This window comes from Moschus berezovskii, chromosome 2 (assembly GCF_049115385.1).
Source record: "Moschus berezovskii isolate FMDL1 chromosome 2, NW_MosBer_1.0, whole genome shotgun sequence".
Taxonomy (NCBI): domain Eukaryota; kingdom Metazoa; phylum Chordata; class Mammalia; order Artiodactyla; family Moschidae; genus Moschus; species Moschus berezovskii.
In genome coordinates, this window is record NC_142461.1 from 10,721,634 (window position 1) to 10,744,808 (window position 23,175).

The 23,175-nt window shown below is 41.8% G+C and overlaps 1 protein-coding gene across 1 annotated transcript in view; it reads left to right on the forward strand.

The window, feature by feature from the left end:
- Positions 1-4,074: 4,074 nt before the first annotated feature.
- Positions 4,075-23,175, forward strand: part of STX12 (syntaxin 12) — a 33,253-nt gene continuing 14,152 nt past the window's right edge. Inside the window, exons 1-3 of the mRNA XM_055397489.2 lie at positions 4,075-4,309; positions 17,816-17,885; positions 19,554-19,653. Coding sequence (XP_055253464.1) covers positions 4,192-4,309; positions 17,816-17,885; positions 19,554-19,653 — 288 coding nt within the window. The 5' untranslated portion in view covers positions 4,075-4,191. The remainder of the gene's footprint in view (positions 4,310-17,815; positions 17,886-19,553; positions 19,654-23,175) is intronic.

Genomic DNA, 23,175 nt, shown 5'->3' on the forward strand with positions numbered 1-23,175 from the left:
CTGATATGACTTCCTTATACTTGGTTTTTGGAACACATATGGATGCACACCTGTTGAGTATATAGTTAGTAGAATTATGGGTCATAGAATATGCATGAATCATGGCTCTGCAATTTAATAGCTGCATGATGGTGGGCAAGCGTCCAGACCTCTAGAGAACACCAGTTTCTTCATATGTTACCAAGGAGCTAATCTCACCTTGATGGGTTCAAACCGTGAAAAACTGTTTTTGTCAATTAGCAAAAAAGACATAATGCTGAGAAATCTCATTTTCTAAAAGCAGTGCTTTTTTTCAGAAAATTTGCTATTGGAAATATCAGTAAGACTGGAATATTCCACTCTTGCCTGGAGCATCTGAGTGACTTTGACACAGAGAAGCAGCCTCAATTTCCAACCCAGGTGCAGAGCTTCAGATAAGGGGTTTCTAGATACAGCATTCCACATTTATCTTCACGTTGTTAGTTTCCAAGGAAACAGGATTCTGAGTCCTTGTGTTAGCTCAGGCCCGATGATAATCCCTTTACACATAGCCTGGTATGCTTTGAGGCTATCAAAAACACTGCTTCTTTTAAATTTTACCCATAGTCCATCCTTAAAAATTCTAGAATAATTCTCTCTCTCCCTGTGCTTGGTGAGACGCCCCATAATTCCTCTAGTTTAGAGTCCCTTTTGCAGCATTAAGTTAATAAATCTGTCAGACCATAGGTGGTCTCTATCAGATGGGTTTCATCTTAGGAATTACCAATAACTTTGTAAAATGTGTTCACATTGCCTGGATGGGCATTTCAGAAATGATACTTATTATTTATTATTCATGTATAAATTCAATATATACTCATTTGACATCTAGTATTGGCAAGGCACAAATGTATTGCTACAAGTGACAGCACAAGATAGCCATGGCACAGATGGAAAACCACTTTTTATTTTAGTTGGAGAAAAACCAACAATAACATCCACCACTTCAAACCAGGATGAAAACCTTTACTGAACTTCACTTCGTTGAACAGAGTCAAATGTAAATGAAAACATTCCCAAGACTAGTTTCTAGGTAAAAAGTACAATGTACATGATTTACTATGGTGGTGGTGGTGCTGCTGCTGCTAAGTCACTTCAGTCATGTCTCACTCTGTGCCAGGCTCCCCCGTCCCTGGGATTCTCCAGGCAAAAACACTGGAGTGGGTTGCCATTTCCTTCTCCAATGCATGAAAGTGAAAAGTGAAAATGAAGTCACTCAGTCGTGTCCAACTCTCATGACCCCATGGACTGTAGCCTATCAGGTTCCTCCGTCCATGGGATTTTCCAGGCAAGAGTACTGGAGTGGGGTGCCATTTCCTTCTCCAACTATGGTGGTGCTTTAGTTGCTAAGTGGTGTACAACTCTTGTCATGGGCTGCAGCCAGCCAGGCTCCTCTGTCTATTGAATTTCCCAGTTAAGTACACTGATTTACTCTACTATGTGTGCTGTGTGCTAAGTCGCTTCAGTCATGTTCAACTTTTTGTGACGCTATGGACTGTAGTTTGCCAGGCTCCTCTGTCCATGTCATTCTCCAGGCAAGAATACTGGAGTGGGTTGCCATGCCCTCCTCCAGGGGATCTTCCCCACCCAGGGATCGAACCGGCATCTCTTAGGTCTCCTGCATTGGCAGGGGGATTCTTTACAACTAGTGCCACGTGGGAAGTCCATACAATACTACCATTGCTGTTTAGGAGCTAAGTTGTGTCCAACTCTGTGATCCCATGGACTGCTGCACACTATGCATCCCTGTCCTTCACTGTCTCCTGGAGTTTGCGCAAACTCATGTTCATTGAGTAGGTGATGCCATCCAACCATCTCATCCTATGTCACCCCCTTCTCCTCCTGCCCTCAATCTTTCCCAGCATCAGGGTATTTTATAATGAGTCGGTTCTTATGTCAGGTGGCCAAAGTATTGGAGCCTCAGCTTCAGCATCAGTCTTTCCAATGAATATTCAGGGTTGATTTCCTTTAGGATGGACTGGTTGGATCTCCTTGCTGTCCAAGGGACTCTGAGGAGTCTTCTCCAGCATGACAACTCAAAACCATTAATTCTTCAGCTCAGCCTTCTTTCGGAGAAGGCAATGGCAAGCCACTCCAGTATTCTTGCCTAGAAAATCCCATGGATGGAGGAGCCTGGTAGGCTGCAGTCCTACCAGTCGAAAGCGACTTCACTTTCACTTTTCACTTTCACACATAGGAGAAGGAAATGGCAACTCACTCCAGTGTTCTTGCCTGGAGAATCCCAGGGAAGGGGGAACCTGGTGGGCTTCCGTCTATGGGGTCACACAGAGTCGGACACGACTGAAGTGACTTAGCAGCAGCCTGCTTTATGGTCTAACTTTCACATCCATACCTGACTACTGGAAAAACCACAGCTTTGACTATATGGACCTTTGTTGGCAAGATACATAAAACTATGGACTTCCCAGTTGGCGCTAGTGGTAAAGAACCCATTTGACAATGCAGGAGACTGAAGAGACACGGGGTTGCAAAAAGTCAGACACAACTGAAACGACTTAGCTGGCAAACATATAAAACTATGGATTCTAAAAAAATAATATGGTTTTAAAAACCAGTATGAGAGCCCCCAAATGTCATCTGTCCTTTTCTAAAGAGCAAAAAAATGCTGTTATAAATGCTCCAACAAAAAATAGAGACAGATTTGCTTATAAAAGTTCTAAGGCTGAATGCAGGCTCATTCACCCATTAAGGGCCCCTTCCCATACAGAAGCAGCTTCCTCTCTTGGTCATTCCCCAGAGACTGCAAAGCAGACTGGGGTGAAGTGGGGTGGAGAAAACGGAAAACAAACACTGCCAGTTTCCCCTCACTTCTGTCTATCTTGATCTCCCCCCAAAGCAAAATCTACCCTTGTCTTTCCATTTACCATAAGCTTACAAAATGCAGTCTTCTATGGAAACACTGAGGTCATACATTACAAGTTACTTAAGGGAATGATTTTAAAAATTTGAGAATCTAGTTCTCTAAGAAATCCTGGTTTGGGATATAGATGAAGAAGCTTTTTGGAGAGATTTAGATGGAGAATGAATTTGGTAATATGAGAATGCATTTTAAGGACATAGCAAGATGACAATACGATTAGCTCAGTGCTTGAGTTTTGCAGTCAAATATCAGAAAAGCAAATTAACCTCTGTGGCATTAATTTTCTCACCTGAAATAGGAAAAATGATGATGCTTGTTCTGTTGTTACTTTACTTCAACATTTAAAAATCGATTGTCCGTTATCTAATCTGAAGGTAAGAATAGTTAGGACATTGTCCCTTGGCGTGAAACAGCTTATGAATAACTGAACTGCAGTGAGGGGGGTTACACATAATATGTGCTTAAAAAATCTTTTCATTATTATTATTTTGTTAGGCTTCCCAGGTGGCGCACTGAGCAAGTATCCGCCTGTCAATGCAGGAGACACAAGAGACGCTGGTTCGACCCTGGGTGGGGAAAGATCCCCTCTAGAAGGAAATGGCAACCCACTCCCATATTCCTGCCTGGAAACTTTCATAGACAGAGGAACCTGGCGGGCTACAGCCCATAGGGTCGCAAAGAGTCGAACACGACTGAGCGACTAAGCACGCAGACTGGAAGAGCGGTGGAGAGAGAAATGAAAGTGATTTGTAAACCATAAAAGTGCTTCAAAAATCCTCCCAAAGCCCTAGGGGATGAAAACAGTGAGGAATCTCAGGAGTTTGGTTACGGATCTGGGTTTCAAGGTTGTCGAATTCTCCATATTTGGGCCTGAGTTCTCAGAATAGAGCAGGATAGGATGTTAGGGCTGAGATCATCTGGTACAATTTTATGCTAATTGAAAATTTCTTGCCTTCTGTCGCCGTGCCCTAACAATAAACAACACCGCCACCCCGGACTCTCCCATCCAAGTCCCAACGGCATGACGTCATCGCTCCGCCCCGCAAGCTCCAGGGCGTCGCGTCTCTAAGCTACCTTCCAGCCACCAGGTCCAGCGGCGCCTGCGCAAATGCGGGGCGGGTCGAGCCGGGGCGGACGCGAGCGCGCCGCGAGGGGGCGGGGCTAGTGCGCACGCAGCTTCATCCCGTCCCCGCCCTTTCTCTTCCCGGTTTCCCTGTCAGCCTGCGGGTCGGGTCTGGCGGCTGTTTCCGGTAGGAGCGCGGTGCAGGGCGAGTTGGTGTCTGCTCCTCGTCATGTCCTACGGTCCTTTAGACATGTACCGGAACCCGGGGGCCTCGGGGCCCCCGCTCAGAGACTTCAACAGCATCATCCAGACGTGCAGCGGCAACATCCAGCGGATCAGCCAAGCCAGTGAGCCGGGGTACCGCGGCGGCTGGGGGGCGGGGGCCGTCCTGACGAGGCTGCCGGGACGGCGGAGCCCAGCCGGGGCTACGGCCAGAGCCACACCTGAGGCCGTCTCGGGCGCTCGGCTCTGGATACGGTGGACTGCCATCCCCGAATCTGCCAGGCCCAGGCACCCTGAGGGTCCGGCGCCGAAACTGAAGCTCGAGTTTCTTTTCAGGAGTTCTGCCCTTAAGGTGTTTTGGGGTTAAGACAGCAGTCCTGACAGCCCCAGGGTGGGAGGGTGTGTTTGTCTGCTCCAGAGCAGTGAGTGAGTCGACCTGATGCAGCGGTCAGCCGAGTTTTTCCTGTCGTCTGCTTCCCTCCACCCACTTCTCTTTGACCAGTTTGGATCGGGAGTTGTTTACTGGTTTAAACTTTACATTCTGCTCAGCTTCTGGCTTCTTGAAAGTCAGCTGCTTTCAGTTAAGCAGAGTGGAGAATGCATGTGTTTTGGTGACGTTAATACAGTTCTTCCTGTAATATTTGGAAGTCAGTTACAATGACTTGTATTCAAGGGGTCAGATGACTTCTACTTTAATAAAGAGAATTCACCAAAGACACTTCAGTTTACAACATTTTGTCTTTTGTAGCAGAAGATTTGCGTGTTTTTGGATTTCAAGCTGATGAGTCTTTTGTTTTCCTTCCCCATCTAGTTACTCTTTTGAACAAGCATGATACACAGAGAAGCTCAGGGACATGGCCACACTCACATAGCAAGTAAGACATGGTAGAGTTGGTGGTGGATTTTGGAATGTCATCGCTTGTCTTAAAACTGCCTCCCCACTCTTAGGGTCTAAATGAGACTGTAGATGAATGAGTTAAATCTTGTGCCTGAAAATCATCTCAGAGCCTTATAAACAGGAGGTCAGCAGCAGCAGCAACTACTTGGAAGGAATGGTATCATCATCCTTGTTGTTTATTATTGTGTTTTTGTGAGCTTGGCTGTACCCTGTTAATAGGTAGAACTCGTTGGTCCTGAATCACAATTATGTTCTATATTTTAAAGAAAAATACCACTTAGCTTTTAAATTTAATATGTAATGTAGAATTTGAGAGAGGGAAAGTTTCTGATGGAAATCATTTGAGTCTTGGCGCCTTGGAAGTGGAAAGAAGACTATGGGATCTGTGAAATTCAGAAATTTGAAAAAATTTATATGACCACTGGTGGGATTTTCCTGGTGGTCCAGGGAAGTTAAGACTCCATGCTTCCACTGCATGGGGCACAGGTTCAATCCCTGGTTAGGGAACTAAGATCTCATATGCTGCATGTTGCAGCCAAAAAATAAAAATTTTTAAAAAATATATGACCACTGGTTAGGAAGTATAGTACTTTGTGTTCCAGTTTCCTTTTGTGAGGGAGCTGTAATACAGGCTAGATCAGAAAATTCTGATTCAAAGCCAAAAATTTATTGTTGAGACCAAATCTAATTTTAATGTCTATTTGTGAAATGTTCATTCTATATGCATTTAGTTGAGTATCATGCATGTACTGTGTATAAGAACTGGCAGAGAGCCTGTGGCGTACATAGCAACTGAAAGGATTTGGTGCTATAGAAGAGATATAATAAAATTATAGGTATTCAGGAGAGACGTCTTTTTCACTTGGGAGGGACCAGGGAAGGCATTATGACATTTGAGTTAGGTCCGGCTGGAAAGATGGTGGAAAGGATTTGAACTTTTTACAATAAATAAGAGAAGGGCATTTAAGGAGGGAATTAAATGAACAAGGCATGGTAGGGGGAAAGCACGTGCTGTGTATAGAAAGGCAGAGTAGTTTAATTTGGCTAGCGTGGTGGATTTTAGGACGTAGTGCAAAGTAGGCTTGGAAAGATTAAGTTGGGATGCAGATATGAAGGGCTTTAAGTGCTAACCTAATGGGTTTGGATTTAATTCTGTAGAAATGTGTAAATCGAGTTGGAAGGGAGAGACTGGAATCAGAGACACCAGTTAGGAACTGAAAATGAAAAGAAAGAAAGGCTAGGAGAGGTGTCTTTGGCGATAGAATTCATAAGATTTAGCTCTTGGTTAGGCATCAGGCTCAAGTAATAGTTGGATTCAGCCATTAATAACATTAGTAGCTAACATTTTTGGTGCATACTGTGTGCCAGGCGATGTAAGTGCTTTACAGGCATTATCTAACTTGATTTTGTAACAACTCTATGAAGTAATTAAAAGTATTATTTCTTTTTATGGGTTAGGAAACAGGCTAAGAAATTTGAAACCAGATCTGTCTCTTAAGACCAACATTTAGCCTTTTTATAATTTTTAATTAATATTACAGTTTTGTAGCAGTTAACACTTCAGCATGTTAGAAGTGACTTTTTTTTTTTACTCTTCATAGGAAGCTATGGGGAATACCTGAGCTGTGGAACTTTCTCCTCTTGTCGTTTGTGTACCTCTCCTGCTAGATTGTTAGTTCCTTTGAAGAAATGAGACATGACTTATTCATCTTTATATTTCTAGTACTTACCTCAGATCTATCCATATGATAGATTCACTCACTCGCTGTTCAACAAATATTCTTTGAGCACTTGCTATGCACTGGGGATGGAGTGATGAGCAAGACAGACAAAACCCTGCCCTGATAGTGTGTGTGTATATGTGTGTATGAATGTGTGTGTATACATACATGTGCACACACACGCATATATAGCTGATGTTGAGAAAGAATAAGCGCTATGAAGAAAAAATACAGCAGGATAAGGAGCCACACAGTAACCAGAGAAAGAAGTGCTGTTTATCTTACATCAGATGGTCAAGGAGGGCCTCTCTGAGTAGGGAGGGAGGGAGCCATGTGAGGAACTGAGGGAAGGCAGTCTGGGCAGAGGAAATTGCAAGAGCAAAGACCTCAGGGCCTTCAAGAATGGCAGGGAGACTAATGTGTCTGGACTCCAGTTAGAGAAGGAAGCATAGTAGGAAAAGAGGCCATGGAGATAGCCAGGGAGCATATCATTTTAGGGTCTTGATGCTCGGTAAATTTAGTAGATTTGAATGAACGAGATTTTTCCCACCATCTTGAAACTCTCCCTGCCTCATTTACCTTGTGCTGTGTGGTTCCTACCACATCTTATGACCCTAGGCAGTGTGAGTTGGAATTTTCCCTTTGGGATTGTTTAGTGAGGCTCTGGGAGTTGGAAATTGGTAGGGTGACATTGCCTCTACCCAGTGATCAGGCTGGTACCCATCCCCCAAACGTGGCCAGTGTACCTAAGTATACAGTCTGGATGTGACCCCCGACACCCCCCCGCCCCGCCCCAGACATATGCCCACATCCATATAGTCCTGCAAGGACCTGTACTTACTCAAAATATGAGAGAATAGCTTATTTTTTTTCTCAACTTTTCAGCTGCACTTGTGGGTTTGGAATTGCTGAGCCTTTTAGGCTGAAATATGGCAGGCCACTGTGTGGGTTGTTATAGGTACAGCTAAGGTTGACTGCCTGGCCCAAACGGTTGTTATCAGTATGTGTGGGCAACAGAAGAAAAAATGCTTGACTCCGCCTGTTGTGAAACGAAGGGTCTGGGCAGATAGAGGGCAGTAACCTAATAGGCTCCAAGTTATCTCTGAAGAAATTAAAGAACAGCATGTCTGTTCTTTAATGTTGCTAATTTATTGATATGATTTTGTTTACTAAAAAATTAAAAGCAGCTAAACTTTTTAAATTGATTGTTGTGTGAGATCCTGTGGGCTGTTCTTTTAAAATTGTTTTCCTGTTGTCCCTTTGCTGTTTATTTCATTGCGCCCTTTGTGAAGTCTTCATGATCTCAACATCTGTATCCAGCAGCATAGCCTCAGTGTTTCTGTTCCCTTTCTAAGAAGTTCACCCCAATAATGCTATCAGCAGTATGTCTAAAATCCCTCTTACCTCCTCGAGAGCCTACAGTGGCTGGCTGTTGTTGCTGCATCAGGTCTTAGATTCCGCTTTGCTTCCATTGTCTTTGTCATCTCAATCCAAATTAGCCATATTTCCTCCTACTATTCACCCTTTGCTCCAGGCAGGCTGTTTTTCTTAACATCCCTAAACACTAGTTTCTGCAGCAAGTTTTTGCTCATTCTTTTCCTTCTTTCTTCAGTCCTTCCCTCCCTTGCAAGCCACTTAAATTATACAAATCCTTTGAGTTGTGCTTAAATCCTGCCCCTTGTAACTAAACTTGCCCTTGCTTTTCAAAGAATGAAGTCAACAGGAGCCTGGGAGTTAGGCTCAGCAGATCTGTGACAGAGTTCTTGCTCCTCTGTGTTGTACCATTAGCCTGAAGCAGTTCCCCTTTCTGTCTGTTACCCCATCTGTAAAATGAATGCTGTTGGTAAAATGGGATATTTGAAAGTGCCTAGTATAGTGCCCGGCACATAGTAGACATTCCATAAATGGTAATATAATTGGTTGAGTCCCCTGCTCCACTGTAGTTTAGTAGTTAAGTGAGCGGGCTCAGGATCAGACTGTCTGGGTTTGAGTCCTAGATCTGCTTCTGACTAGCTTTGTAAGCATATTGCTGTACTTCTCTGTTTCAGTTTCCTCATCTATAAGATGGAGTTAATAACAGTCTTTACTTCATAGGATCGTGGGAATTAAATGAGGAAATTTATGTAAAGTGCTTGAAGCAGGCCTGCAACATTGTTTAAGAAATGTTAACTGTCATTTTGTTTTTCTTTTTGAATTCGCAAGCTTAGCACTTACTTTATTCTGTATTCTGTAATTAATTCATGCTTTTTGACCTTGTTATTCCAACTGAGAGATCACTGTTAGTTTTGTGGGGGTAGCGACCATGCATTGTACAGCTCTCTTTAGCTACGGGGCCTGGCACTGCAGTGGATATGTGTTAATAGTTGGCATTCAGTATGTACTTAATTGATTTTTATCATCGCTAAGTACATTTTTCTTGGTCTCGAGTTTGATAATAATAGCTATCCTTGATTGAGTTCTTTTAAGTGCCAGACACTGTTCTGAATTTAGCTTCATATTATCTTGATGTCAGTCTCACAACAGCCACATGAGGATTCTCTTGTTATTCCCCTTTTTTAGGTGAGGAAACTGAGGCACAAAGGAGTGGAGCGTTTTACTAGGAAGTATGGAACTGGGAATAACGCACAGGCAGTCTCAATTCAGAGTCCATGTTCTTAACCCATGGTATGTTCTGTCATGGGTATGGTAAATAGAAGCTTATACCTTTGATATTCAGTGTTCATGTTCAGTTTAGTTTAGAGCTTTCCTATTATAGTGGCTAAAAAGTCAGGTTATTTTCATGGTAGTTTTACAAAAATGATACAAACCTAATTTTCAGAGAAAGACACTGAGATGACTTCATTGTCACATGACTTATGTCATAACATAAGCTCTCATGTTCTCATTTTATGTAAATACTATTCTTTCCTTGAATATATGTTTGGTTGTTTACCTTTATGGTAGTTACTTTCAATGGTGTCTAGACTTTGATATGGACTTAGGTTCATTTGGAGATTCAGATTCTGCTAAAAGCTGATATCAGCTAAAAGTCCATGAAGAGTGTTCAGTTTAGAGTAGTTCCTAGTGTCGATGTTAGCTGTAATGTGCAATAAATTGGTTTGCTTCGTAGTCTTATAAAAGTTTTAGCCAGGACATGCTTCTAAACATGAGAGGTCAGCGATAGGAGAAATTGAGGCCTAGTTTTAAAAATAACAAAATTGCTTACACGGAACTGAAGAACTTTTCTTTACATTTGGCCTAGTCATCTGGCTTCCAGATTATGTAGCATTTCATAGAGGATTTTCATCCAAAATGTAACAAGTCAATCTAAAAGTAAAACTTTCACTTACTAGAATGCTTAGAAAAGGCCTTTTCTCATTAAACAAACTCTTTTAGATTTAACCCATTTTGATAAAAATTATTCCAAAAAGTATCACTTTACTTTTTAACATCTTAAGTGCATTCAAGGGAAAAATAAGTGTGTATGTAACTGTTTCTTTTTGTGCTTTAGGCTTAAGGGATACAGTTCTTTTCTTTTTTAAAAAGAATTATTTGTTTATTTTTATAGGTGGGCTCCGGCTTTGTTGCTGCCCTGAGCTTTTTCTGGTTGCAGCGAGCGGGGGCTGTTCTTTAGTTGTGGTTGTGGGCTTCTCATTGCGGTGGCTTCTCTTGTTGTAGAGCACAGGTTCTAGGCTCTCAGGCTCAATAGTTGTGACACACAGGCTGAGTTGTTCCCCACCATGTGGGATCTTCCTGAACTAGGGATCAAACCCATGTCCCCTGCATTGGCAGGTGTTTTCTTAACCACTCGACCATCAGGGAAGTCTCAGGTGATACAGTTCTTGGTTGTGAAACAGATGGGTCATTGAGTCACTATTTTCAAATAAACTCTGATGTTGGTAGTTTTGGAGGACAGTATACAAATAATTCTAGAGAAGGCAATGGCACCCCACTCCAGTACTCTTGACTGGAAAATCCCATGAACAGAGGAGCCTGGTGGGGTGCAGTCCGTGGGGTCATGGAGAGTCGGAAACGACTGAGCGACTTCACTTTCACTTTTCACTCTCATGCACTGGAAAAGGAAATGGCAACCCACTTCAGTGTTCTTGCCAGGGACAGAGGAGCCTGGTGGGCTGCCGTCTATGGGGTCGCACAGAGTCGGACATGACTGAAGTGACTTAGCAGCAGCATACAAAGAATTCTACTTCCAGTAAACAAAGACACTACTGTCCTTATCATTTGAGTTTTGGGGCATCTTGCTGGAAACTTTTAGGAAAATATCAATATTCAGGAATTTGAATAGAATTGATGAAAGCTTGGATTCATTCTGGTGCTTAACTAACAAGTGACGCTATAAAGTCCTCCTCCCCCACCCAATCCCCTCATCCCAATTTTCGTATCTCAGCAAACAAAAGAAGTCAGAAAAGACTAGGTAAAAAAAGTTCTCGGCTGAGAATAAACCAAGAACAGCTAATTTTAAATTGACTTTTCCCCCATAGTCTGTAAAATCCCCTTTGCTGTCTAGGGCATTTAATACATTTTGATAAGTGATTAACAACTTGAAATTTTGAAATCTCTAGAGTTTCTGAAGAGAATGCTCTATGTAAAGACAGTCAATAAGATGAGATCTGTTTCCTTGAACTGCCATACTAGTAACATTTACCTTTATGTGTCACCCTGTAACCAGTTATTTTCTGGAGGAGTGTGTATGCATGTGTGATTCTGCAAATACAAAAATGAGTAGAATCTGGTCCCTCCTCTCCAGAGGTGTATAGTCAGTCCAGTCCCATTTGTACAGAGAGGTAGAGTCTCTCTTAGCCAAACTCTGGCTTGCAAAAAAACTGCTTGGTTACACAGCATCATTCTGGGACTAGAGCTTCATTATTGTTGACTTTTATCATTGAGCAGTGGTGGGAGTACTTAGAGGTCATTTAGTCCTTATGTAGTCATAATAATTGAATGAGGAAACAAGCCCCACCCACACAAATAGTAAGTACTGTGACAGACAATAAGTACTCAATATCTGTTAGTTAAACCTGAATATCATATACAGTTGGTGAAAGAGACCCAGCAACATGAAATGATTTATCTGGTGCCGTACATGTAGTTAGTGGTCCTGTTTGGCTTAGAATTTAGGTCTCATTATTCCTAGCTCATGTTCGTTCCTATCTTCTGCCTTGAAAGTGGCATGACATAAAACTGAGGAAGTGAAGTCGCTCAGTGGTGTCCGACTCTTTGCGACCACATGAACTGTAGCCTACCAGGCTCCTCCCATGGGATTTTCCAGGCAAGAGTACTGGAGTGGGTTGCCATTTCCTTCTCCAGAGGATCTTCCCCACCCAGGGATTGAACCCAGGTCTCCTGCATTGTAGGGAGACGCTTTACTGTCTGAGCCACCAGGGAAGTCTCAAAACTGAGGCTAACTCAATTAATCAGCAGTTGCTTACTGCTCCCTGGATGCTGGCACTCTGCTGGACCCCGGTAAGTATGCAGGAACCTTTCCAAAGGTGGCAGGGCCTTATGGAAGGGAGCAGGTTAGAGCAAGGGCATCAGCCTATCTGGAGGAGAGAGCTGTTAAGTTAGGGAGCTGTCAGATAAGCAGGGTGGGGTAAAGTGCAACACTGGCAAATGGAAGCCTGCCCTAAGTCACTACATTCTGTGTATTTCCTCTCAAGGTCTATCTGCCTGTGAGAGAATCTAATGTGACATAAAAAAATATAGTTATTGGAATTAGCCCTGGATTTGAATTCTGGTTTTTATGAGACTGCTTAAAACCATTGGTGGCTTCCCATTTCATTAAAATTGGAAGGCCTTGCTCCAGTTTACAGCGGCCTATGTATTCTGGCTCCGCCTCTCTCTCATCTCTCTCTAGTCACACTGGCCCCCTGTTTCTCCATCACAACAAGTGCTCTTGCCATGGGGACTTTGTGCTTCATGCTCTCTGCTAGAAAACTTCTCCCCCAGATATTTTTCATGATTTGATCTTTCACTTCCTTTAGGTCTCTAACTCTGTGTCACCTTATCAGAGAGGTCATCTTTGACTACCTTGTGTAAACTAGTACCCTCTCCCTACCCTGTAATTCCAGCCCTTACCTGATTTTATTTTTCTTTATAGCGCTTATCACTACCTGATACATGCTTATTATGTCTTCTCCTAAAAATGAAAGCTTCTTGAGAACAGTATCTTCTAGAGCACATAACTGTAGAATAGGTATTCTAAATGAAGGAATGAGTTTTGTAACAGCGTGAGCCTCAGTGTACCCACCTGTAATAATGCTTATCTAATAAGATAAGCTGAAACTGCAATACTTTGGCCACCTCATGCGACGAGTTGACTCACTGGAAAAGACTCTGATGCTGGGAAAGGTTGGGGGCGGGAGGAGAAGGGGACGACCGAGAATGAGATGGCTGGATGGCATCACCGACTCTGTGGACGTGGGTTTGAGTGTACTCCGGGAGTTGGTGATGGACAGGGAGGCCTGGCGTGCTGTGATTCATGGGGTCGCGGAGAGTCGGACATGACTGAGCGACTGAACTGAACTGAACTGAATAAGATAAGGGGCTTCCCTGGTGGGACAGAAGGTAAAGAATCTGCCTGCAATGCGGGAGACCGGGATTCAATCCCTGGGTTGGGAAGATCCCCTGGAGAGGGGAATGGTAACCCACTCCAGTATTCTTGTCTGGAGAATCCCATGGATGGAGGAATCTCACGAGCTATGGTCCTTGGGGTCGCAAAGAGTTGGACACGACTGAGCAACTAGCACAACAGCAATAGTAAGATAATGCTTATCAGGAGTGAAGGAAAAGCACTTTTCTGATGTTTCCTCCACTCTCAATACTTCTGACACCAGGTGTGTGGGTTTACCACACGTCAGTGGTCAGTTTCTCTGGACGTCAGTTGGGTGTCCTACAATTTCATTCAATTCTGACACTACCTGGAGTTTGAGTGAACTCTGGGAGTTGGTGATGGACAGGGAGGCCTGGCGTGCTGTGATTCATGGGGTCGCGGAGAGTCGGACACGACTGAGCGACTGCACTGAACTGAACTGAACCTGGAGTTAGCATCAGATTCCACAAATCAAGGGCTTAGTCCCCCGACCCCACCCCCTTCAGATGCCAGATGCCAATTGTAAGTCTAGGTTCTTATCTGTCCTTCTGGCCAGTGAGCTGTATTGGAGGTGTTCCCATGAGCCCCTCTTCAGGTTTAGCTAGTTTGCTAGTCCAGCTCACGTAACTCAGGAAAACATTCGCTTACTGGTTTGTTATAAAGGATATAATTCAGGAGGAGCCAGATAGAAGAGATTCCTAGAACAGGTATGTAGGCAGAGCTCAAAATTTCCATACTGTCTCTGGGCACTGACACCCTCCCTGCACCTGCGTGTGGTCACCAGTCTCTGCTTGTGTGTGTGTGGTCACTCAGTCGTGTCTGATTCTTTGCGACCCCATGGACTGTGCCAGGCTCCTCTGTCCATGGGATTTCTCAGGCAAGAATACTGGAGTGGGTTGGCATGCCCTCCTCCAGGGGGTCTTCCTGATCCAGGGATCCAACCCGTGTCTCCTGAGTTTCCTGCATTGGCAGGTGGGTTCTTTACCACTAAACCACCTGGGGAGCCTACCAATCTGGAAGCTCATCAAATCTAGTTCAAGAATTTATAGAATTTAATCTGTACTTCCTCTCCCTACCCCTAGTTTCCCTTCTCAGAGGTTGGTGGGTGGAACTGAAATTTCCAGCCTGCTAATTACTTGGTCTTTCTGGTGACAAACCGTACCCACCCTAAGGCTATCAGGGCTTATGTCATGTCATCGCTCAGTGGTGTCCGACTCTTTGTGACCCATGGACTGTAGCCGACCAGGCTCCTCTGTCCATGGGATTTTCCAGGCAAGAGTACTGGAGTGGGTTGCCATTTCCTTCTCCAGGGGATCTTCCCGACCTGGAGATCGAACCCAGGTCTCCTGCATTGCAGGGAGATACTTTACTCTCTAAGCCACCAGGGAAGTCGAAGCCATCAGGTCACCTCAATAGATAAGCTCTGTATGCTCCAAAGGAGCCCTTTATGAATAACAAAAGACACTCCTATCACTCAGGAAATCCCAAGGCTTGTAGGAACTCTTTGCCAGGAACTGAGGACAAAGAGCAAATATACCTTTTATTATGCCACATCGAGTACATAGCCCAGTGTCTGGCACATGGTGAATGCTCTGTAGATGCTAATGTCTGTCCTCTTTCTTAAATTATTTGTTTGGCCAGCCACTTGATAGCTTTGATTCTGATTCCCATTAGACTTAGGTAAGAAGGACATTATACATCTTAGTGATGAGAAATGGTTATTTATATCTTACATAATGCTTTTTTAGCAGAATTCAATCTCTTATAGTGCTTTACATTTTCCTGTGGAACCATTAAACTAAAAAACCCTCATTTAATAGAATAGTTATATTTTAGGAGAGTTTTTCAAAAGGCAACTTTTTAATCATGTGATATCTATATTTCTGTTATAAAATTGAAGTTATATTTTTGCTTAAAAGAGGGTCTTAAGATAAAATCATGATTTGAAGTGTTACACACATATATATTCTTGACTGTGGAAACTTTTGCTTTGTAACACCCATGATGGCACAGTGATCTGGGCTAAGGATGTTGACCTAAAACAGAGACTGCCAGATATTTCTCCAGCAAAGACAGGTTTATTCAGAGTTACCAGAGAGTTGCAGTTTGGGGTCTGCAATTATGGCAAGCCAAGTGCAAGCCCCCTCTCCTGGCAAGGGAAGGGTAAAAGGAAGTTGGGAAGGATACAGCAAACCCAGAGTCCGTGGCTTTTCATTGGCTTAGAGTCTTCCTGCTGGGCTCTGGTATCTGGTAGGTGTGAGAGTTCCCCCTTGGGATCTCCCAACTCCATTTTATTGGGGTTTCCGTTTGTTAATTTTTTGCAGGAGAAATAACTCCTAGCCGCTGTTAAGGGCTGGGTTGTTCAGTTTCCCATAGGAGTAGAGTCACTCAGCAATCACCTAGAAGATTTTGGCTAATTATTGTTTCTTAACAGATTTAGAAGCTATTAACACATCTGTGTTTTTGTAAGGTAACTGATCCTTACTAAGCTTGCCTTTTTACTACTCTTGGTGACCAAATTAAGGTCAGGATTGTGACTGTGACCCCCAGATTTTGTTATTTAAGAAGCACCTTATCATAAGGAACAATTAATTTTTAAAATTTAAAATTCTAATAAGTGAAGTTTCATTTTTATTGGACATTGAAGCCTTGTATATAATCTGTTCCTATGATGGATACAAATTGTTACAGTAAGCATTGGTTTCTTCCTCTTCTTCCCTGAAGCCAGTCATTAAGCAGTCTGGTGTTTCACAAGTGAAACTGGCATTAAACCTGAGCGGATAGGAGAGGCCCTCACAAAGGAAACTGTCTTTTGGCCAGAGGAGCCCTATACCTATTGTGATATATTATCTCTTGAAGTTCTGGTGAAACTTGAAGATAATTATGTTTCCCCTGGACAAAAAGTACTTTGTGATTGTGTTCTGTATTCCAGTTTCTTGCAATAGAAGACAGTTGTGAAGTTGCTCAGTCACGTGCGACTCTTTGCGATCCCATGGACTATAGCCTACCAGGCTCCTCCGTCTGTGGAATTTTCCAGGCAAGAGTACTGGAGTGGATTGCCATTTCCTTTTCCAGGGGATCTTCCTGACCTGGGGATCGAACCAAGGCCTTGCAGGCAGACGCTTTACCCTCTGAGCCACCAGGGAAGCCCTATAGAAGACAGTGAATGCTTTTAAAATGCAAGCATGCAAACAAACAAAAAAGTCATACAATAAAATTTCAAGCTCTATAAATAAATGAATGAATGAATCTCCCCCTGTCTTCTCTGCCAACAGAAAAAGAAAATAGAAAGTAGGACATAGGAAATCAGGGGCTCTATTCCTGTTGTAGAAATCAGTGAGCGACAAGGGTGTTCAGATTCCTAGGCAGTCTGTTTTTGCTTATTGATAGACTGTCAATTCCTCTGGAACTCGGCTTTCCTAGTCCAAGGCTAGGGTCTTAAACATCTAGGATTCAAATATGACCATTCCTAATCTTAGCACAATATCTTGGTAGAGTAATCTGAACAAAGCGATGTACTATTTGTCTACAGACAGCATAGTTAAAAGAACATAGGCATTGGAGTGTGATATCCCTGGGGTTGAATTTTTTGCCCTACTTCTTTTTGTGTGTGTGCTTACATAAGATATTTAACTTCTCTAAATCGATTTCCTCATCTGCAAAATGAAGATACATCTACTTCAGACTGTTGCTATGAAAATGAATAAGATTATGTATACAAAGCTCCTAATATAGTACTTGGCACATAGAAGTGCTCAATTAGTGGTGACTTATTATCAATAATAAATGTACATTGTCTTTCCAAAAATGTTTGCTGTAGAAAATTACTTTGTATTCATGAATTTAAATTTTTATTGTGAATTGATACTCGGTATCAAGGCCATTGCAAAAGAAACAAACATTTTAACCAGTGCCACTGGAAATCTGGCAGAATGTGGAAGTTCTTTGGGAGTGACGAACAAAACTACCACCTTCTGCTTAGTGGCATAGTTACTCTCTAGGAGAAAGGTAGATCTCACAGGTAGATTTAGAAGATCAAGACCAGGGTCTTGATCATAGCATGCTTTCTATTAGTTGTACATACTTATTCAGGATATGGGGAGAGACCAATGATCTGAGAATTAGGGTGCTTGTTTTTAAAAATTTTTATTGGAGTATAATTGATTTACAATGTTGTGTTAGTTTTAGGTGTACAGCACATTGAATCAGATATATATATGCTCTCTTTTTTAGTTTCTTTTCCCTTGTAGACCATTTGCAGAATATTGAGTAGAGTTCCCTGTGCTATATAATAGTTCCTTGTTAGGTATCTACTTTATATATAGTAGTATGTATATATCAATCTCAGTCTCCCTTCCCTCTTCCCCAGGGTGCTTGTGATGAATGTATTTTTCTTTTTAATGATTTTTTTTTCTCCTCTCCCCAGCCGCTCAGATAAAGAACTTGATGAGCCAACTAGGAACTAAGCAGGATTCAAGCAAGCTACAGGAAAATCTGTGAGTAGCTTCCTAACAAGGTTGAGATTTGTGAGGGCCTTCTGGGGACACACTTAATGCTTTTGCTGCTTGGCGGCTTAGGTTTCAGGCCTGTGAAGTCAGCATGAGAGGCAGTGGGACATGAGGTCATAGCTGGATCTAGAACAGGAGCAGCAAAATACATTAACGGGTTGTGATCTCCCTTGCCTCTCAGAGTCCTTGGACTCTGCTTTTCTTTCTCCCTTGGACAGCCTAGCAGAACAATTTAGGGACGTAGAGAGGGAATCCCTACCACTCTTAAACTGTATTCTCCCTACATGAGCTTCCTTGTTGGCACAGGCCTCCTGATGATCTACAGTGCTCGTCTAATCTGTTGGATTTCCAACTGTATATTATATTAAAGAAGTGTATTCGGAATGACCCGAGGAGAGAATAGTGGAATAGATTCTTTTTATTATGTCTTTCTTGACTCTATCTCTGCTGTTAGAAGTTCTAGTTTTTCATCTTTAACAATATTTTTGTTTCCTGTCCTAGACATTGGGAAGTGAGAGAATGACTTACTGTTAGTACTTTGAGCTTTTTTTGAGGGAGACATGAGGTAGCTGTGGGTATGTTAGTACTGTCTGTGATGCTCAAGCTTCGGATTGACTCTTTTTGGGGGCTTTTGTTTTTTGTTTTGTATTGTTATTTTTTTTGCTGTACCATATGGCTGGTTGGATCTTAGTTCACCAAGCAGGGATTGAACCAGTGCCCTCTTGGGTGGAAGCGGGGCCACTGAACCCCCAGGAAATTCCCATTTTTGTTTTTTGACTCCCTCTTGGTTTTGATTCTCATGGTTTTAAACATTTTTTTTGTTTTGTTTTTTTTTCCTTCTATCTTGGAGACCCCTTTGCAGTGAAAAAATATTAGTAATTAGTAGTGTGGTTTCTCTGTCCTCCCTTAAAACCTTTGCAGAAATGGCCAGATAGTAGAAGAAACCATGACTGAAAGGAATCTTTTTTGTATTTCCAGTACCTTTCAATCCCGCACATTTTTCCCTCTTTAATTTCCTTCTCCCTCTGCTCCTTTTTTTTTTTTTGCACAGTATAGGGCTTCTTTGTTTTGGAGGAAAGAGCCAGTAAATCAAGCATAAAGCATAGGTAGGGAGCCAAGGATAAGGCTGAAAAAGCACCAGCTTTAAGCACAAACGTGGGAGTTGATCTTTGGAGGTTGTTCCCTAGGGTAGAAGCTATGCTTCTAATGCACATTTCATCCAACCCCCAGTGCGTGGATTCTGTCACTAGTCAGTGGACTGTGACAAACAGTAACCATGCAGAACTCGGGCAAATCAGTGTGAGAATTTTCAGAGAGAGTTCAACATGTTAAAACTATTAGATTGAGGTGTGGGGGCGGCTGCTTTTGTATTTCTATCAGAATTACTGAGAATGGTTTTCTTTTCTCCCCAAAGAATTAAAATACCTAATCAGCAGTTTTCACTGAGTTAGGTTCTTTCTACTCGGTAACATGAAGACAACTTGAAGTGAGTTTGAGTAGGTGGCACTTTTGGAATTTTGTTGTGAACTTGAGTATCTGGGAACCCATTCCTTCAGGTGCCCTTTCATTCCCTGCATCATGAGACACTCAGAACAGACTGATGCTGACAACTCTCAAGAAGTGAGAATATCCTAAAACATATATTTTCTCTCTTAGGCAACAGTTACAACACTCTACAAATCAGCTTGCCAAGGAAACAAATGAATTACTGAAGGAACTGGGGTCCTTGCCCCTTCCTTTATCTACTTCAGAACAGGTTGGTATTTTCTGGGGTTTTGATTTATTTATTTTGAATAAGAAAAATATTGGTTTTTTGGAGAGGTGGTATGTGAAACAAACTTGGCCTTCAAACTGAACCTCAGTTTCCTTATCCATAAAATGGATGAGTGTCTATTGTGACAACAGAAAGAATTCATGTACCAGATCTTGCAAGTATTAGTAGGTACTCAATATGGGTAGCTGCTGCGATAATTAGCAATAATATATTAATATATATGTAAAATGGGTTTAACTGAAGAAGAATCTCAGTGTTTGCATCTTGCTGGGATTTGATTAGCAGCTTTATGCTTTCTGGCTTGATTCTAGTTTGCTTGTATCCAGTATCTGTAAATTTCAAGCAAACGTGTTTTTTACTTTGCAGTTGCTTTCATGTCACATCAAGTCATTTGTAGGTTTCCAGTTTTCTTCGGTGACCATTTAAATCCTTTAAAGACACCGTTTCTATTGAAATTCACTGTTCCCTTGATATGCCATGCCTTTCCTTCACTTGTTCTTGAAGTCAAATGTGTCCCCTCCATTGTAGCTTGACTTTAACCTACTGTTCATGGTCTGCCTCATATCCTTTCTCTTCCAGGACAAAAATCTTCTCTATCTTAGACTATTGTGATTTTATTTTGCTTTAGTTTCTATACCATTCATGGGAGCACTTAACTTACGTTGTCTTTTATTAGTGAATTTTTAAAATGATGATATTTCGTCTCTGATGGCTATAAAGATGAAGCCTACCATTTCCCCTTCCTGGGTTGTCTGTGAATTGTTACTGTTGGAAATAATATAATTTTAGTGTGTTGTGATCACAATTTAAAAGAAATGAAACAAAATAGAAATGTCAGCGTGTGTAACCATGTAATTTAAGGGAAATACTGTTACATGAAACTTTTGTTTCACACATATGTGTATATATGATGCTAGGTCAAGATGTCACATTTTTATTCTGGATCTCCATTAAAAAAGTTTGCAAATCATCAGTTTAACTCATTCCTGGCAAGGAGTTTAATGAAGTCTGTGTTCAGTCTTTGGATTTTTGGCATCCCCTTGCACAAAAGAAAAGAGCCAAAACTAGGTGCTTTGTCATCCTGCTACAAAGTAGTAACCTTAACATAATCACCCTTTGACTCTGCCTCTGTGTGCTGTTTGTGTTGGCTGTTGCCCGTACTGGACCAGTTCCCCTTGCCATTCGTTTTTTCAAATTGTTCCCAGATCACCCCTTTCCTCCTCCCAGCTGTGCACATAGGGAATACACACTTGTAGATAGTTTTAGCAGTAAAAAAAGGGAATCTAAGACTATGATGTCAACAGAATGTGCTGCAGTCCATGGGGTCTCAAAGAGTCGGACATGACTGAGTGACTGAACAACAGCTAAGTGTTAAATAGTAGCCTAAACAGAATAGAAAGTTCAATCTGCTCTTAAAAAAAGAAATCTAATGTATTCCAAAATCAAATAGAAATTATTTTTGGATTATGCATCTTCTTGTTTCCTTCCATTATCTTGGCTCATTCAGTTCAGTTCAGTCACTCAGTCGTGTCCAGCTCTTTGTGACCCCATGGACTGCAGCTTGCCAGGCCTCCCTGTCCATCATCAACTACCAGAGTTTACTCAAACTCATGTCCATTGAGTCAGTGATGCCATCCAACCATCTCATCCTCTGTCGTCCCCTTCTCCTCCTGCCCTCAATCTTTCCCAGCATCAGGGTCTTTTCAAATGAGTCAGCTCTTCGCATCAGGTGGCCAAAGTATTGGAGTTGCAGTGTCAGCATCAGTCCTTCAAATGAATATTCAGGACTGGTTTCCTTTAGGATGGACTGGTTGGATCTCCTTGCCGTCCAAGGGACTCTCAAGAGTCTTCTCTAACACCATAGTTCAAAAGCATGAATTCTTTGGTGCTTAGCTTTCTTTATAGTCCAACTCTCACATCCATACATGACTACTGGAAAAACCATAGCCTTGACGAGATAGACCTTTGTTGGCAAAGTTTGGATCATTAAGAACATAAAATAAATCCACAGAGGTATTATTTCTAGTGAAATATAAATCCTGGATTCCCTTCCTCCTATTGTGCTGAATATTCTTTTCCTTTTCAATTGTTTCTTTATCTAATTAATCTTAGCCCTGTCACTCATCTTTTTGCTACTAGACTGTCAAACCATACGTCGTACTTTCACATTTCTTTCATACTCATACTATTTTCAGTGATCTTCTAATTGCCAAATCCAGTGGGCTTTTTTTGCGTTTTTATTCATTTCTTTTGTTTTATTTGATCCTCCTGTTCATCCTGTCTTTACTGAAACTTCCTTTTTCTTCCCATGATTTCCGTAGTAAAGACGACAAAGTAGTTTTCATGTACCCAACTCTGGTGACCCCTTTCTGGCCTTTTGTCCCTCTTACCCCAGGTTGAGTCTCAGCGTCTTTCTCTGACTCTGTGTCTTCCTAGAAGTGGGTGTGCCCCAAGGCGCTACCAGTGATCCTCTAATTTTGTTATTTTATGCTTTCTCCCCCAGGAGTCTTTTCTACTTTTATGAGCTTCCTGTGACTTTTATGACCGTGGTCCCCAAATCTTTTTCAATCCCTCTCCCCTGCACCTCTAAGTACTTGGCCCATTTTGCTAATTCCTGCTCTGACATCTCCTCTTTGATATGCTAATGAATCCCTCCTGTTTCACCCAAACCCCTCACTAAGCTGACTGACAGTACTTATTGTCATAAAAAAGTTTGTGCCTTTTGACCTAATATTTCCACTTATGCAAATGTTTCTAAGTTCTAAGAAAAAAAAAAAAAAACAGCTCTGCACTGTGGAGCCAGGTTTCCTGGATTTAAATTCCACCCCTGCCATTTACTATGTGATCCTAGGCAAATTGCTGCACATCTCTGTGCCTCATTTTCCAGATCTGTCAAATAGGTACTTTAATAGTATAGGTTGATATATGGATTAAATGATTTATTATAAAGTAGTTATAACAGTATGATATGTGATAAACGCTGTATAAACATTAGCTGTTACAATAGGGCTTACTTTAGGTTTATTTATTTGTAATAGTTAAAAATAGAACAATCTAGAAGGAATGCTTACATAAAATTTACTAAATCAACTTAATGGAGTATTATGTAGCAAAGACCAAATTGTGAAGAGTATGTTAACATGGAAAATGTTTATGATATACTTAAAAGATAATATTTTTGGATAGTGAGATTGGAGAATGATTTTTTCCCCCTCTATTATTTAATGTTTATGTAAAAATTAAAATCTCAGGAATGGGATAAAAAGTCCCTCGTCTAAATTTGTTTTCAGTGTTACCATCTCTCTCCCAGGTGTGAAATGTGAGTCATCCTTTGACTTTATTGTCCTTCAGTTGCATAGTGTTTCTTAGACTCATTTCTTTGTGTTCTCATTACTGATACCATGTCTTCCTAACCTTAAACCTTGATTATTGTGGTCATCTTTTTGACTTACTTCATTTTCCCATTCCATTGTGTTCACCATCGTGGACTCATCTTTCTAAGTT